This window comes from Coregonus lavaretus (assembly GCF_964263955.1).
Source record: "Coregonus lavaretus genome assembly, chromosome: 16".
Lineage (NCBI taxonomy): Eukaryota > Metazoa > Chordata > Actinopteri > Salmoniformes > Salmonidae > Coregonus > Coregonus lavaretus.
In genome coordinates, this window is record NC_140003.1 from 4,156,784 (window position 1) to 4,175,193 (window position 18,410).

General features: G+C 42.5%; 1 protein-coding gene across 1 annotated transcript; it reads left to right on the forward strand.

Annotated features, from left to right (window-relative positions):
• Window positions 1-4,016: 4,016 nt before the first annotated feature.
• asmtl (acetylserotonin O-methyltransferase-like) lies at window positions 4,017-14,966 on the forward strand. Its single transcript, XM_084179800.1, has 15 exons — window positions 4,017-4,101; window positions 5,411-5,519; window positions 5,774-5,905; window positions 6,060-6,107; window positions 6,200-6,264; window positions 6,383-6,447; window positions 6,648-6,756; window positions 7,301-7,613; window positions 7,975-8,199; window positions 8,487-8,655; window positions 10,671-10,855; window positions 11,839-11,971; window positions 12,196-12,336; window positions 12,539-12,661; window positions 13,502-14,966. Exons 2-15 carry the CDS (start codon window positions 5,424-5,426, stop codon window positions 13,705-13,707), a joined length of 2,010 nt encoding a protein of 669 aa, XP_084035926.1. The 5' UTR covers window positions 4,017-4,101; window positions 5,411-5,423; the 3' UTR covers window positions 13,708-14,966.
• Window positions 14,967-18,410: the final 3,444 nt, after the last annotated feature.

The following is an 18,410-nucleotide window of genomic DNA, read 5'->3' on the forward strand; positions in this document are numbered from 1 at the left end:
ATATGTCTGGTACATTCACTCATTTCAGAAACCACTGCCTGATAACAGTTATATATATTATAGTTATATTTTGTATATTCCACGAGACATTATGTCATTGTTTTAATGAGAAGTGTACCTGAGGCAGCACATTATAGGCCAGTTTCCCAGACACAGATTAAGCCTAGTCCTGGAATAAAAAAGCATGGTCAACGGAGAAGCTTTTTAGTCCAGGGCTAAAATTAATCTGTGTTCTGGAAACTTCCCTTATGTGTCTGTCTACTACTTGCCTGTGAAGGAATACCTCATCAAGTGAGATCATATTTCTACGCCTTTTTAGTGATTCCATTTGACTGGGATGTTTTTAAAAGAAAGTCTATAGATTTTATCACAAAGAAAATATATGAAGTAGTGAGAATTCTATTTAAGATATTCAAAATGTATTTGCAGTGTTGGATGTAGAACCTTTAGAATCTGTTAAGCAAATAATTGTGTGTGCGTATGTGCGTGTACGTTTCAGCGTTTGAGTGTGTGATACGAGACAGAGAGGAGAATGTTTAGGTTTGTCAATTGTTCTCTTGTATAATGTGACTTATGACAATTCTTACATCATCATGTTTCTAGATGTCATAGACAGTAGCTATTTGTGTTAGGAAACATAAGGTGACGTGAGCTGTCTATTATAAAGCAGTATTTTCACACTTGAGCCAAGAAGAACATAATTATTCAACAAAAACTTCTGGCCCTTAAATGTCATGATGAAAATGAGGCAAAATAACATTAAAGGTGCTGAGTTGATGCTGTTGAAAGTCTCTACGTTTTCTAACTGTTTGCATGGTTTTCTACCAAATTGTGAACTGTTGGATTCAGCTGATGCCTGAACTGCAGTATGTTATGGTATAGATATGTGTAACATGCCTTAGATATTTTCTCCACATGACAGTAAAATCACATTCTTGTTAAGACACCTTCCTTCTGTTTGTTGTTTGTTTTCATGAAGAGATTTGAAAATAAGTTAAATAAAACTATCCAATAGAGATTTCCTGTGCCTCGATTGAATTGAGCATTTGTCTGTTTGAAAAAAAGGATGTCCACTTCTTTATATCTAGGAGTACACTTATAATATCCACTATAGTATCCACTCAGTAATATCTTGATATTTCCATTACACTTTCTATGAACACCCTCTTCATGATGAGTACATTTTTATGTCTCATGGGCTATGCATACTGGCATTATAATGCTCAACATAGGTGCATAGCTGTTCTATTAATAAAGCATTACAAGCAGACAAAGACAGCACAATGGTTTAGAAAGCAAAGTGGTATAATCCATATTCTGAAGCATTGTTTATGCATGAGGCCAGATTGCCATAAATCTCCATTGACTCCATTCATTCTACTCTTACTTGATGTACGCCCTCTGCTGGCTGGTAGGAAACTGCACGTTTTATGATGAAGCGCAAAAATATGTCATACAATTGGCTGATTCTCTCGGGGATACATTGAATAGCACTTTTACATCGGCTGAAATGAAGAGAGCATTAGCTAAAGCTGGGGTAACATCTCCTGGGAAGGATGAGATGTGTTACCTCATGATGACTCATCTCAGTGACACTGCAATGGGGGAAGTATTTGGCCTTTACAACAAGGTGTGGCAGGAAGGGAAACTGCCTGGAGGTTGGAAGCAGGCTGTGGTGGTGCCAATACAGAAAACAGGGAAAGACCCTACTAGTCCTTTAAGCTATAGAACGATAGCGTTGACATCTCACGTATGTAAACTTATGGAAAGGATGATAACGGAATGGCTGACTTACTTTCTGGAGAGTAAAGGACTAATGTCACCAGATCAAAGTGGGTTCAGGAAAGGCAGGGGAACGATGGATCCTGTACTGTGCCTTGAGTCAGTCATACAGAAGGCACAGGCAAATAAGGAGGTGGTGGTAGCTGTTTTCTTTGACGTAGAGAAGGCTTATGATATGATGTGGAAGGAAAGCCTACTTATCAAGCTGGATAACATGGGGTTGGAGGAAGGGTTTTTAACTGGATAAAGAATTGTCTTTTTGGGCGATCAATACAAGTGAGCTCTATGTCAGAAAGCTATGAGGTGGATAATGGTACCCCCCAGGGAAGTGTCATTAGTCCTTGGTTGTTCTCCATTATGATTGACGATGTATTCTCTCAGGTGAGACCTGATATTGGGAGGTCATTGTTTGCGGATGATGGAGCGCTGTGGAAGAGAGGGAGAAATATTACCCATACAGCCAGAAGAGTTCAAGAAGCGATTAGTGAAGTAGAGCAGTGGTCCCTCAGGTGGGGACTTCAAGTTTTCAGTTGAGAAAACACAGACTGTGTGTTTTCTAGAAGGAAGGTTGGGGAGGAAATATGCTGGAAGTTGTATGGAAGGAATCTGGAGAGGGTGGGAGGGTTTAGGTTCCTGGGGGTCTGGTTTGACACTCAAATGCCATGGGTGGAGCATATTAACAGAGTAGTTGTCAAAAGAAAGAAAATATTGAATGTGATGCGTTGCTTGTCAGGAATGGAGTGGGGGGCAGATAGAATGGCGTTGAACATGATATATATATAGCGCTGTTAAGGTCATCAATGCATTATGGAAGTATAGCATATGGATCAGCAGCTCAGACATCTTTAAAAAAGCTAGATGTTATCCAGGCCCAAGCCCTAAGAATATGTTGTGGAGCACTCAGGACCTTAAGAAGACAACAGCTAGCCATTATATTTTGGGTAAATCTACAAAGACATATGGTTACACATCCTACAAAAAAGGTGCTCCTAGAGTGCTGGGAACATGAACACAATCTGAATACAAGCTTTGGGTGGATAGGCAATTGCATGGCGAGAGAGATGGCGTTGTTTGGGAGGGACTTTAGCCCCTCTGTGGTTCTTCCTGCTATCCCACCTTGGTTTCTCCCTCAACCAGTGATAGATCTAGGGTTGCTTGAGAGGGTAAGAGATGTTGAGGAAGGAGTAGATTCAGTTGTAAGTGAACATTTAACAACACAATACTATGCTTTCTTGAATATATTCACAGATGGATCTAAGGACCCTAAAACAGGGAGGACAGGGGCAGCTTTTAGTGTTCCTGAGTTTAAGGTGGCAGTGACGAAAAGAGCATCATATCATTTATCTGTTTACACAATGGAGTTGTTGGCCATACTATTGGTTGCAGAGTGGGTGGAGGAGGTGTGGCCAGACAGGGTAGTCATCTGCTCTGACTCCTGTGCAGCACTGATGAGCTTCAATTCGTGTGTGTCTCAGAGCAGACAGGATGTATTGTATGAGGTTTTGCAGTGTTTGTATAGGGTGAAACAGATGGGGGTATTTGCGATGTTCCTCTGGGTACCAGCTCATGTGGGAGTAGAGGGGAATGAGGAAGTGGATATTATTGCCAAGCAGGCTCTTAAACATCCTAATGTTGAGATGGAATTGTCAATCAGTGAAGCAGAAGCCAAGGGATTAATAAGAACAGTGGTTAAAAATAAGTGGGAAGAGTTGTGGAACAGGGAGAGAAAGGGAAGACACCTGTATAAGATCCAGGAAAAGGTGGGGGCAGGGAGGTCCTCAGGCCGAGAGAGAAGGGAGGAAAGTGTAGTCACAAAGCTGAGACTGGGACACACAAGGCTAAATAGTACATTGAAAGTGGTGGGGAAACATCCGACTGGGAGGTGTGATCATTGTCAGGAGGAGATGGAGACAGTGGAACATGTTCTATTTCAGTGCCAGAAATATGTGAGAGAAAGGCAGCTATTGTTATTAGATTTGAGGAGTAATGGGGTTGAAGAGCCAGGATTAAGTGAACTGCTGGGGAAATCTTCAGGGGATGTAATATTTAATTATGTATTTTGTTTCCTTGGGGAGACGAGATTATTGGGTAGGATCTGGACATTAATTGTCTCTGGTCCACACTCCAGTCCAGTTGGTGGCGGTAACGCACCTTAAAGTTGGTTACCATCCGCCATATAAAATCCACGGAAGAAGAAGAAGAAGCAGAAGAAGAAGACGAAGAAGAAGGCTGATTCTCTCGATTCTTCTTCCGCTATGCTTGCGCATGCGTTGTTTCTTGTAGCGCAACAAGGAATTGATTCGTATGGAAGACCTGCAGGTAATGTTTTTTCATTTAGCTACCGTAGATTACAAAGTGTAATTTGTTGAATTACACTTAAATGCAGCTTTGCCCAAGGTTGTATGCCGCATGTTTTAAACCTTTCTTGAGGATTGAGATGTTGTAACTGAACTTGCATGATCTGCGGAAGAGTTTCTCAAGCCAATCAGTGACATGTGCAACATGGTAACGTTACTTGTTTCCATGTCAATAATAGCAATGATCAATACCAACACTAACCAGCCTGTTCCCTTTTAAGTTGTCAACTCACTTCTAAGTCAACTTTCATAATAATTCGGTCTATTCATGGCATATTCTAGGATAGCCCAATAATGGACTAAATGGAGCCTAACGTTACTCCTGGTTGTCCAATGAACTCACATGTTCTGTTTAAAGGCGAATTGGCTCTGGCAGCCAAAACACCCAAATACTCCATCTAAACTTGAATCGATTCTTAATTGCGGTATGGTTCTATAAACATAAAGCGCTCTACTTAATTTCACAAACGCAATAAAATAATATACAGTTACTGTACACTGTTTTAAAGTTGTAGCAGACAGCATTTTTCTGTGGCAACACATTTGTGGTGTATGTCTTCTGTTTACACACGTGTTCAGAGATGCAGCTAGTTAATTAGCACAGGTATGCCTCTGTCTTCCATCTGTTTTCCGTAAACAAGTACAGTAACATGGAAAAATGGTCGTGTGGGAACCCTAACCATAACCCTATAAAGGTGTGAAGTAATTTAACCATTCGTTCTTTGAAAAATATTTATAGCTGATATGAAAGTTGTGTTTCCAAAACCGTACCGCATGCGATGTTTTTTTAACGTTCAGAACGATCGTAGGGGTTCTCAACAAAATTCCATCAGCCAGAAGATAATATTGTCAATAGGTGCTAAGGTATTTAGCGTCAATGAATAGGTTTATACTTGGATAGCCCTTTGACCCATTGTCACAAATTCCACGTCAGTGTATTATTGATACAAGAGAACAATGTGTAGCCTACAAAAGCATATTCAGTAGATTAAATGCATGGACAGAGGCTACATGTGTGCCTTGGAGCACCAGTTACCACATGTCATTACAGTGAGTGGGCTACAGAGCCTGCCACAGTACACACTAGTTCGTTGTCTTTCTCTGCATACATTACATTAACATGGAACACATGCATTGTATGTAGGCTGTAAAGTGTGACGTCTGACCGCAAATGGTATGTAGGCTATGTCAAGGAAAAGTCACAGGCGTCTGACACCAAACAGCTGACAGAGACGAACTAGTAGCCTAATGTTTAACTTGTGTATGCGCAGTGAGGAGGTCACCATGGTGTTGATGAATCCTGTCATTTCCAAGCTGACCGGTAAACTGGTGGTCCTGGCTAGTGCGTCTCCAAGGAGGCTGGAGATACTCACCAATGTGGTAAGACCGAGGCCTCCTTCCTTACCCTCTTCCTCTTTGCTAGGATAAATAGGTGAAAGCAAGGTTTCTACAATATTGGACATTTGCAATCACCTATCCATGTCATGAAAGATCAATGATTACTTCCGTTAAGGGAGTAAGAAAGCAAACTTTTTGAAAGCCGATTCTAACTGAGCCTCAAAGTTACAGTAATGACATGTAGTATCTGATGGTGATGATGACGATGATGCCTTGTTATTCCATTTATGTCACAGGGTTTACGATTTGAGGTTGTCCCATCCTGGTTCAAGGAAACGTTAGACAAGAGTCTGTTCAAAACGCCCCATGAGTATGCTGTGGAGACTGCCAAGCAGAAAGCCCTGGAGGTGGCCAAGAGGATGCCATTTGTCAGTGAAGCCTTTGCTTACTGTTATTATTATTACGATATCATTACCATACTTGTCTGTTAATATTCTTACCTCACTGAAGAAACAAATATATACCAAATTTTGCCTCTTCTATAAACCTCATGAATGGTTGCTGTTTCTTAATTTGTTCTAGAAACACCTGAAAACTCCAGACATTGTGATCGGAGCAGACACTGTTGTGGTAAGCAAAGTCAGCTATATCAATGTCTTCTATCCTTCATATCATAGTGGTTATTATCTCCTTTACACTGTGTGGTTGTCTTCTTTCCTCAGACAGTAGATGGACTGATTCTTGAGAAGCCAGTGGACAAGCAAGATGCCTACCGAATGCTTTCTAGGTTTTGAGATACTTTTGCCTCTGGCTAATTCTGTGTACATTTAAAAAATAATAATCATCATCATAATAGGAAAACGTGGTTAACCCTTTTTTTTCTTTGTTTTTGTGTTTCTGAACAGGTTGAGTGGTAAAGAACACAGTGTTTTTACCGGAGTGGCGATCATTCTCTGCCATGAGAAAGAAGGTAAGCCTTAAAAAAGAAATAGATAAAGGGTAGGTTGGGAAGTTGTCTGCTTTAAAGTTGTACACGTTTATTTATGTCATGGAATATTCAAGTGTTCCCCCTCTGATTCAGAGGGGTTGGGTTAAATGCGGAAGACACATTTCAGTTGAATGCATTCAGTTGTACAACTGACTAGGTATCCCCCTTTCCCTTTATTCCAGATGAAGAGATTGATTACCAAGTAATTGACTTCTATGAGGAGACCAAGGTGAAGTTTGCAGATCTGTCTGATGATTTGCTCTGGGAGTACATCAATAGCGGAGAACCCATGTGAGTTTCACCTCTCCTTCTGTTTGCATTACTGGCTATGGTGTAATGCCAATAGATTTTTCTTTGTTTAGAACCCAACCTCACCTCTCGCAGAGGCAATTGGGGTCACTTCACTGAATTCAAACCTTGTGAACCCATGGTTTTGTGGACTTTCATACAGCCAACAAGTCCATGTTTGCATAGCTTTATTGAGATAAGGTATGGATTTTTCATATAATTTCAGCCTGAAACAAATGAGTGAGGGTCAATGAGCCTTAGTTCAATCATAGAAGCATGTTCTGCTGTGTGGTCTCGTATACCGTGGACAGTTCTGACACCATATGGCCTGACACATGATTGCCCCCCTCTGTGTGTGTGTGTGTGTGTGTGTGTGTTCCCTGTGTCTTTGTGTCCTGTGTCTTTCTATGTGGCCTCTCTGTCTCTCACTTTGTGTGAGACCTGTGTGTGTGTTGTGTCTCTGTCTGTGTGTCTTCCTGTATGTTTCTCTGTGCGTGTGTGTGTGTGCATGCGTCTGTGTCTCTCTGTATGTCTATGTGTGTGACAGGGACAAGGCTGGTGGCTATGGTATCCAGGCTCTGGGTGGTATGCTGGTGGAGTACGTACACGGAGACTTCCTGAATGTGGTGGGCTTCCCGCTCAACCATTTCTGCAAGAAGCTGGGTCTCATCTTCAGCCCCCCAAACAGCCTGGGTCTAAGCCCCCCAGGCAGCCTGACACACAACAGCACCCAGACCAGCCCCCAAGGCAGCCCTGTCGACACGGACCCTCCAGCCGAGCCAGCATCCAGCAGCCCAACCCATAACGGCCCCCCGGACAGCCAAGGACAAAACATCCCTTCAGCCAGCCCAGCCCACAATGTCAGTACACATGTCAATGCATTGAAATACGTCTCTTGCCCTTAGCAATTATTGCACAACACTTAACTTTTCACTTTTTGTTGTATGTCAGTGTTGGTGTTTTCAATGAATTTTTAATGTGTTGCATGTGACCCTGCGTCTTTGATGGACAATAAAGTTTATTGAATTGAATCAATAATAATAATAATAATATGCCATTTAGCAGACGCTTTTATCCAAAGCGACTTACAGTCATGCGTGCATACATTTTTGTGTATGGGTGGTCCCGGGGATCGAACCCACTACCTTGGCGTTACAAGCGCCGTGCTCTACCAGCTGAGCTACAGAGGACCATTTATAATGTATCCATCCATCCATCAAGGTAAAGCAGGAGGAGAGTGGGTGTGGAGAGGGCGAGATGCCATGGACGTTGGTCAACAGCCTGTCTAAGTGTTCTGAGAACAGGGAGGCTGAGCCCCAGGACATCAGCGACCCTGCAGCACCAGACTTGACCAGCAGGGGTACCATGCAGAATGTGAGGGAGCACGAGACGAAAGAAAAGTTGAGCAAGATGATCGAGCTCATGGATGGATTCAAAGCCTCAAAGGTATCCTGTGGATGGATATGTATTTATATGCTATAATAAAACATTGGGTTCCACTTTCTATTGTGTTTTGGTTCCCCATACTGCTAGGTGTTATGTTGTTCATGTATTCATGCTCAGGTTGCATGAAGTTTTTTAATTTTAGGCTTATTAATCAAACTACTTGTACTTGAGGTAGGTTAAAACATTGTAATTCCGTTAATACCCACTTTTAAACATTTTGAATTGTTCTATTACCCCTCTTCCTTCTCTAATCTCTCAATGAGCGTTTGCCCTCTTTTGTCTCCTAGGTGTTGTTCACAGCATCCAAGCTACGTGTGTTTGACGTGTTAAGGAGCAGTAAGACAGGGGAGCTGCGGGCTGAGGATGTGGCCCAGGAGATCAAAGCCTCTGTGAAGGGGACTGAACGCCTGCTGGAGGCCTGCGTCTCTCTGGGACTCCTGCAAAGAACGGGAAAAGGTATACTGTTTCAATTTCTCACATTGTCTCCCTCTATAATTAGACATATTCTTTCCTAGAAATGTACCCAAGAAAGTAAAGGTAACTGAACTAAATGACTATCGCCCAGTAGCACTCACCTCTGTCATCATGAAGTGCTTTGAGAGACTAGTCAAGGATCATATCACCTCTACGTTACCTGTCACCCTAGACCCACTTCAATTTGCTTACCGCCCCAATAGATTCACAGACGATGCAATCGCCATCACACTGCACACTGCCCTATCCCATCTGGACAAGAGGAATACCTACAGTGGGGAAAAAAGTATTTAGCCAGCCACCAATTGTGCAAGTTCTCCCACTTAAAAAGATGAGAGAGGCCTGTAATTTTCATCATAGGTACACGTCAACTATGACAGACAAAATGAGGAAAAACAATCCAGAAAATCACATTGTAGGATTTTTAATGAATTTATTTGCAAATTATGGTGGAAAATAAGTATTTGGTCAATAACAAAAGTTTCTCAATACTTTGTTATATACCCTTTGTTGGCAATGACACAGGTCAAACGTTTTCTGTAAGTCTTCACAAGGTTTTCACACACTGTTGCTGGTATTTTGGCCCATTCCTCCATGCAGATCTCCTCTAGAGTAGTGACGTTTTGGGGCTGTCGCTGGGAAACACAGACTTTCAACTCCCTCCAAATATTTTCTATGGGGTTGAGATTTGGAGACTGGCTAGGCCACTCCAGGAGGAAAAACAGCCCCAAAGCATGATGTTTCCACCCCCATGCTTCACAGTAGGTATGGTGTTCTTTGGATGCAACTCAGCATTCTTTGTCCTCCAAACACGACGAGTTGAGTTTTTACCAAAAAGTTCTATTTTGGTTTCATCTGACCATATGACATTCTCCCAATCCTCTTCTGGATCATCCAAATGCACTCTAGCAAACTTCAGACGGGCCTGGACATGTACTGGCTTAAGCAGGGGGACACGTCTGGCACTGCAGGATTTGAGTCCCTGGCGGCGTAGTGTGTTACTGATGGTAGGCTTTGTTACTTTGGTCCCAGCTCTCTGCAGGTCATTCACTAGGTCCCCCCGTGTGGTTCTGGGATTTTTGCTCACCGTTCTTGTGATCATTTTGACCCCACGGGGTGAGATCTTGCGTGGAGCCCCAGATCGAGGGAGATTATCAGTGGTCTTGTATGTCTTCCATTTCCTAATAATTGCTCCCACAGTTGCTTTCTTCAAACCAAGCTTCTTACCTATTGCAGATTCAGTCTTCCCAGCCTGGTGCAGGTCTACAATTTTGTTTCTGGTGTCCTTTGACAGCTCTTTGGTCTTGGCCATAGTGGAGTTTGGAGTGTGACTGTTTGAGGTTGTGGACAGGTGTCTTTTTATACTGATAACAAGTTCAAACAGGTGCCATTAATACAGGTAACGAGTGGAGGACAGAGGAGCCTCTTAAAGAAGAAGTTACAGGTCTGTGAGAGACAGAAATCTTGCTTGTTTGTAGGTGACCAAATACTTAGTTGTCACCATAATTTGCAAATAAAAAATTCATAAAAAATCCTACAATGTGATTTTCTGGATTTTCTTTACTCATTTTGTCTGTCATAGTTGACGTGTACCTATGATGAAAATTACAGGCCTCTCTCATCTTTTTAAGTGGGAGAACTTGCACAATTGGTGGCTGACTAAATACTTTTTTTCCCCACTGTATATACTGTATTATATTCTATAATATTCTACTGTATCTTAGTCCATGCCGCTCTGTCATTGCTTGTCCATATATGTATATATTCTTAAATCCCATTCCTTACTAGTTTTGTGTGTATTGGGTATACGTTGTGAAACTGTTAGTTATTACTGCACTGTCGGAGCTAGAAGCACAAGCATTTCGCTACACCCGAAATAACATCGTGTATGTGACAAATACAATTTCATTTGATTTTGACATTGTTCATGGCGTCTAAGCTGCGTGTGTCAAGGAGCGATTTATGACATGCATTCTGACATGCCAATTTCTCCCTAGAGTATGCAAACACAGCGATGTCCAGGCATTTCCTGCTGTCGGATGCCCCCCTCTCTCTGCAGGGGTACATCCAGCACTGTAACGAACTGGTGTGGCCTCTCTTCACCCATCTGGAGAGCGCCGTGAGGGAGGGGACCAATCAGCACGAGAAGGCCTTTGGAAAGTCCTCCGATAACATTTTCCAGGTAATAACAATCTCAAGTTTCATGTCACATTCCAGTTACCTTGGTAGTTATTCAACAGATCAATCTTGTTCCTGGAGAGCCACAGTAGGGCTTTTTGTCCAAGCTTAACAGAATCAGCTAGTCAAGGTGTGGGAGACGCGTTGATTAGTTGTATCAGGTGTGAAAGCACTAAAATGGGATTAAAACGTACAGCTCATGCAGCTCTCCAGTTAACGCCAGCTAGAATGGTTTTGTATTATTGTTTATAAGTCAACAATTGAATATACACTGAGTGTACAAAACATTAAGAACACTCTATGACATAGACTGACCAGTGAATCCAGGTGAAAGCTATGACCCCTTATTGATGTCACTTGTTGTCACTAGTCCCCTGTAGCTCAGTTGGTAGAGCATGGCGCTTGCAACGCCAGGGTTGTGGGTTCGTTTTCCCACGGGGGAGCAGTGTGAAAAATGTATGCACTCACTAACTGTAAGTCTCTCTGGATAAGAGCGTCTGCTAAATGACAAAAAAAACACTTCAATCAGTGTAGATGAAGGGGAGGAGAAAGGTTAAAGAAGGATTTTTAAGCCTTGAGAGAATTGAGACATGGATTGTGTATGTGTGCAATCAGGGGGTGAATGGGCAAGACAAAATATGTAAGTGCCTTTGAATTGGGTATGGTAGTAGGTGCCAGGTGCACCGTTTGTGTCAAGAACTGCAATATTTCACGCTCAACAGTTTCCTGTTTGTATCAAGAAAGGTCCACCAGCCAACTTGACACAACTGTGGGAAGCATTGGAGTCAACATGGGCCAGCATCCCTGTGGAACGCTTTCAACACCTTGTAGAGTCCATGCCCTGACGAATTGTGGCTGTTCTGAGGGCAAAAGGGGGTGCAACTCAATATTAGGAAGGTGTTCCTAATGTTTTGCTTTCTCACTGTAGAATAGAGTATTGGAGTGGTAACTCTGTTTTTGTTTCGTCCATGTTGTTCATTGTTATAGGACGCCTACTACAGCAGACATGAAGTGAAGCTACGATTCATGAGGGCCATGCACAGCATCGCAAAGGTTTCTGGTAGAGACGTGGCTACGGCCTTTGACCTCTCCAAATATAAGACGGCCTGCGACCTGGGAGGTGAGGTCATAGTAACCTAAACCTCAACTCCATTTAAAATGGCCATCGCATTAGAATGCTACAATATTGTAGTAAAATCTCAAATGGCCCTTCCGTTATTATCTTTGTGCTTTACATTAGAAAGCCTCTGGCCAGAAGTATGCCCTTAATAGGGAATCGGGTGTAGCCGTTCAGAATCGATCCATTCCAACCATCCACCAATCAGTGTTTTTTCCTTCACCCAGGATGCACTGGGGCCATGGCATATGAGTTTGCCAAAGCACACCCGGGGTTGTCTGTGACCATGTTCGACTTACCCGAAGTCATCGAGATGAGCGGTCACTTCCGGCCACATGACGCAGACGACAGAGTATCTTTTGTAGCAGGTTTGTTTAATGACTTCCAGAGGGTGGAATGGGTTTTACAATGCTGTTATCGTCATGGGTAATGTGTTCTGTAGATGCACAAAAACATTTACATTTAGCAATAAGTATCATTTTGATCATGAATATGTTTTCTGGCAGGGTACATGTAAAATGTAATGAATGCTTTGGTAATGAATGTTTTTAATTTTTAATGTCTGAACAGGAGATTTCTTTAAAGATGAGCTTCCCAAGGCAGACGTATACATCTTGGCAAGAATTCTCCACGACTGGTCTGATGAGAAAGTGCACTTTTTGCTGAGTAAAATTGCGAAAGCATGCAATCCTGGTAAGAGTGAAAAACAATACTATTTTTGGATTCTGATAAGGATAATGATTCACACATTGGCTAGAGTTTTTTTGGTTTATCACTTGTGCTTGTGTATAACGGAGTTAGCCTGGGCCCATGCTTCATGTTCCAAAGACAACTCGTCTGTTGTTGTCATGCCATACATTTTGCAACAGAATAACATTTCCATCCAACAATTTTATGTGGATGAATTACCTGACTCCTAAAAATACTCACAACAGGCCTGATAAAAACAGCAAATCTTTCGGTAAAAAAAAAAAGTCAGAAAGTGACGGTGAAATAGATAGTGACAATTGTGATGGAAACGCTTTAATATGCAAATATTGATAATAACAACCATCATGTCGAAGTACATTTTGAGTCAGGCGATGTTCTGTTCTGTTGCCCACCCATCACAGTGTGGAAAAAGCATAACAAGTTTATTAGGCAGATGAAATAAGTTCTTATGAACTTGAATGAACACAGGAGTTGGCTCAAGCCTAAACGGAATGAGCCACAAGACTATAACAGCGTAGTGTTTTAACAGTGCAAGTTAAACTCTGCAAATCAAAAGTGAAAAGCAGAGGGCACACCTCATTGACTAGCCTAGGTACCTGACTGTTTTTGCTTTTAACAATACTACATTATTGCCTTATTTAAAAAAAATTAACAAATTAACTATACAAACTGACTGACGGCCGGTCCAATTTGTGTATCAGAGTTCAAAATGCCTTTATTGCATATTATGAATGTGACTTTCACATGCTAATGTAAATACTGATTGTATGCACAACGTTAAATATGTATGCATACATCCTGTGTACGCCACACCTGTCCCAGGCTGCTGCGTGCTGGTGAGTGAGATATTTTTGGATGAAGACAGGAAGGGGCCGAGCAGGGGCCTACTTCAGGCCCTCAGTATGACCGAGGGGAGACAAAGGAGTGCCTCCGAATACAGCCTCCTACTGAGGAGCCACGGCTTCACCGCAGCGCACGTCAAGCACACACACAACCTCCTGGATGCCATCCTGTGTGTCAATGAGTGACTTGGAGTCAAACAACCTTGAAACCAATAAAGAAAATGAAATCAATGAAATACATCCCCAGTCCAAAATCTAACTCTTGCCCCAACCACGTTGTTCACTGATCTGACGTGACGCGGGGATGGGTGATTGCAAACTGTGCTTACATCCATCCTGTCATGTCAGATCAACGATTACTTCAAGAAAGGGAGGAAGGAAGGACGCTTTTTAGAAGTATTCAAACGGCCTCACTCCATTGGGCTAGGTGGTGTGTCCACCGTATTACTTTTACCCATCAATTTCTTATTGATCTTCAAATGGGTCAGGAAGTGTTGGGGAAATTGGGCTAGGGGTTTATTTCGGATGATAGATTCTGTGACTACGAAGCCGCCACCTCCCTTGGCTGTGAGACATGTTACCGTTCCCCACAATGACCACGCCAGTTTAATTAGACTTTTAATTTATGATAAAAATGTACCACAATGTTGTGAATTTCAATGGACCACAGTGAAGGCATTTCTTTCAAACACTGCAATATAGACACTATCAGAGGTATGTCTATGCAGCTGACTTTCATCTCACAGTAATCCTTGCAATCTCTGTCATAAAGCCAGCCAGATCACCCGTGATATAAGTCAGTATTCGACGTCCATCCATGTCTGAGGACGTCGGGAGATGCCGTGGAAACCGGCCACAATAGTGAGCGCTGTTACCTTCAAGTAGGTTTTGGTTTTGCTAGAGCAGGGTTTCCCCAAACTCAGTCCTCTCAACCCCAAGGGGTGCACATTTTGTTGTTTTCCCTAGCACTACACAGCTGATTTAAATAATAAACTAACATCATGCTTTGATAATTTTAATCTGCTGTGCAGTGTTACGGCAAAAACCAAAACGTGCACCCCTTTGGGTCCCGAGGACCAAGTTTGGGAAACGCTGGGCTAGGGGTGTTGTGGAGGGGGATGATGGATGGGCGTAATCCTTAACTCTAACCATAAAAATGTGGCGTTAATGCCTAAACTTAACCTTAAACATTTTGAAATTTGATGTTTGGAACAACGTCGAAATTTGACGTTTGAGGAACATGGATGAACTTCTAATTCTGACATGAGACTGTGAGAACTGGTAGCATAAAACTGTCATAAACTGTCATGACAGCACAGACAACCAACATTGTTTAACTGACCACTTTCTCAACATTGTGAGACTTTTGAGACCACAACAACACTACGTTGTTTTCCTATCTGAATTGTTGTTTCAATAATGAAATAAATGATTGTCTAAAATAATTCAGCTGTTGTGTTTTTTTTCTCCCTGTGTACACTATTTTTAACCATGTGTTTGCAGTATTTCTGCCTTGGCCTGTCTTGAAAATCTGATTTGTCCCTGTGTTTTGAATAACAATGTTATAATGTGAACATTTCATTAAATGTTAATGCAACTGTGTAGAGCAGTGGTCACCAATCCTGGTCTCAGAAAGCTACGGTGTGCTTACTCCAGCCCGGCACTGTCCCACCTGATTTAAACTAAGATCGGTCTTGGTGATAGGTTTATTGGATGAAACATGTATTTCAGTGTCGAGTTGGAAAGCCTGCAGGAGGAATGGGTTGGTTCCTGGATAAAGTGATGTACCCAGTCAAACTCTAAAAGACAGCCTTGTGTTTTGGACCAGGAGGTGCTGTGATCATAGCGGAGAGAGACCATGATGGGTGGAACCTAAACGGATCTTCAGTCTCTCAACATGCTGGTCCAGACTGAAGGGGAGGAGCGGGATAGGACCCAATACTTACGCCTTCTATATAGACATGGGTTTAGGGGCGCGTGCAGAGCAGCAGAAACCAACCTCTTCATGGATGCCTTGATACTGCGTAAATTGGGAAATCAACGTTTAATATCAAAGGACTCTGTGTTATTGGATATTTTTTTTGTTTCGTTTCATCATACCAGATATTATTTGAATACATGTACAATGAACAAAAATAGACGCAACATGGATTTTTTTTTTCCGATTTCAGTCAATTTAAATATATTCATTAGGCCCTAATCTATGGATTTCACATGACTAGGAATACAGATATGCATCTGTTGATCACAGATGGTTAAAAAAAAATTGGGCTGTGGATCAGTATCTGGTGTGACCACCATTTGCCTCATGCAGCGCGACACATCTCCTTCGCATAGAGTTGATCAGCCTGTTGATTTTGGCCTGTGGAATGTCGACCCACTCCTCTTCAATGGCTGTGCGAAGTTGCTGGATATTGGCGGGAACTGGAACACGCAGTCATACACGTCGATCCAGAGCATCCCAAACATGCTCAATGGGTGACATGTCTGGCGAGTATGCAAGCCATGGAAGAACTGACTTTTTCAGCTTCCAGGAATTGTGTACAGATGGGGCTGTGCATTATCATGCTAAAACATGAGCTGATGGCTGTGGATAAATGGCACGATAATGGCCCACAGGATCTCGTCACGGTATCTCTGTGCATTTAAATTGCCATCGATAAAATGCAATTGTGCTCGTTGTCTGTAGTTTATGCCTGCCCATACCATAATCCTACCGTCACCATGGGGCACTCTGTTCACAACGTTGACATCAGCAAAATTCTCTAAAAACGCAGAGGCGGCTTATGGTAGAGAAATTAACATTAAATTATCTGGCAACAGCTCTGATGGACATTATTGCAGTCAGCATGGCAATTGCACACTCCCTCAACTTGAGACATCTGTGGCATTGAGTTGTGTGATAATTTATTGTCCCTAGCACAAGGTGCACCTGTGTAATGAGCAGGCTGTTTAATTAACTTCTTGATATGCCAAACCTGTCAGGTGGATGGATTATCTTGGCAAAGGATAAATGCTCAATAACAGATATGTAAACACATTTGTGCACAACATTTGAGAGAAATCAGCTTTTTGTGTGTATGGAACATTTATGGGATATTTTATTTCAGCTCATGAAACATGGGACCTACACTTTACATGTTGCGTTTTATATTTTTGTTCAGTATATACAGTTGAAGTCGGAAGTTTAAATACCTTAGCCAAATACATTTAAACTCAGTTTTTCACAATTCCTGACATTTAATCCTTGTAGAAATTCCCTGTCTTAGGTCAGTTAGCATCACCACTTTATTTTAACAATGTGAAATGTCAGAATAATAGTAGAGAGAGATTATTCAGCTTTTATTTCTGTCATCACATTCCCAGTGGGTCAGAAGTTTACATACACTCAATTAGTATTTGGTAGCATTGCCTTTACATTTTTAAACTTGGGTCAAACGTTTTGGGTAGCCCTCCACAAGCTTCCCACAATAAGTTGGGTGAATTTTGGCCCATTCCTCCTGACAGAGCTGGTGTAACTGAGTCAGGTTTGTAGGCCTCCTTGCTCGCACACGCTTTTTCAGTTCTGCCCACAAATGTTCTATAGGATTGAGGTCAGGGCTTTGTGATGACCACTCCAATACTTTGACTTTGTTGTCCTTAAGCCATTTTGCCACAACTTTGGAAGTATGCTTGGGGTCATTGTCCATTTGGAAGACCCATTTGCGACCAAGCTTTAACTTCCTGACTGATGTCTTGAGATGTTGCTTCAATTTATCCACATAATCTTCCTTCCTCATGATGCCATCTATTTTGTGAAGTGCACCAGACCCTACTGCAGCAAAGCACCCCCACTGCATGATGCTGCCACCCTCGTGCTTCACGGTTGGGATGGTGTTCTTCGGCTTGCAAGCAACCCCCTTTTTCCTCCAAACATAACGATGGTCATTATGGCCAAACAGTTCTATTTTTGTTTCATCAGACCAGAGGGAACTTCTCCAAACAGTACGATCTTTGTCCCCATGTGCAGTTGCAAACCGTAGTCTGGCTTTTTTATGGTGGTTTTGGAGCAGTGGCTTCTTTTTTGCTGAGCGGCCATTCAGGTTATGTCGATATAGGACTTGTTTTACTGTGGATATAGATAATTTTGTACCTGTTTCCTCCAGCATCTTCACAAGGTCCTTTGCTGTTGTTCTGGGATTGATTTGCACTTTTCGCACCAAAGTACACACTCTTCCAAGATGGAGTAGCAGTGCGGTCGTGTATTCTGTTGTGTCCTCGTGTAAATAGCCTGTTTTTTTGTCTTTTTTCGTATATAATTCTCTCTCACTTTTCCATCCTTTAACTAAATATACTTTCCTGCAACCCACCTCACCCAATGTGGAAAGGATTCTATTATTTCTTTATACCTTTTATCAAGAACCTCTGGCTGAAACTAGTCAGCTAGCCAGCTAACTAGCTACTTGCTATTAGCCACCATTAGCGGTCTTCACCACTGTCCGTGGCCTGCACTACCTACCAGCCAGCTCTAGCCTGGACAATTATCGGCCAGTCTGCACAGCGTGCTATCGACCCAGAGCATATCGGATTTTCTGCCTGAATCACTGGACCTTAACACCGGATCATCGCAACTAGCTAGCTGCAAGCAACAGAATGGCTGTTGTTGTTGTTGGCTAATCACCACTGTCTGAAACACGCACCAGCAGCCTTGAGCTAGCCTCGAGCCAGGCCCATCTCCCGGCTATCGACCTCTCTGTCAACTGGACGGGAACTCCTAGTGTTGACACGGAGCCCCGCCGATCACGACTGGTCTGCCGACGTAATCGTCTGATGTGGTTTCAACAGGCTTCCCGTTGCGACGACCATTAAGATCCATCTGCTAGCCCCGGCCCGCTAGCACATGCAATCAA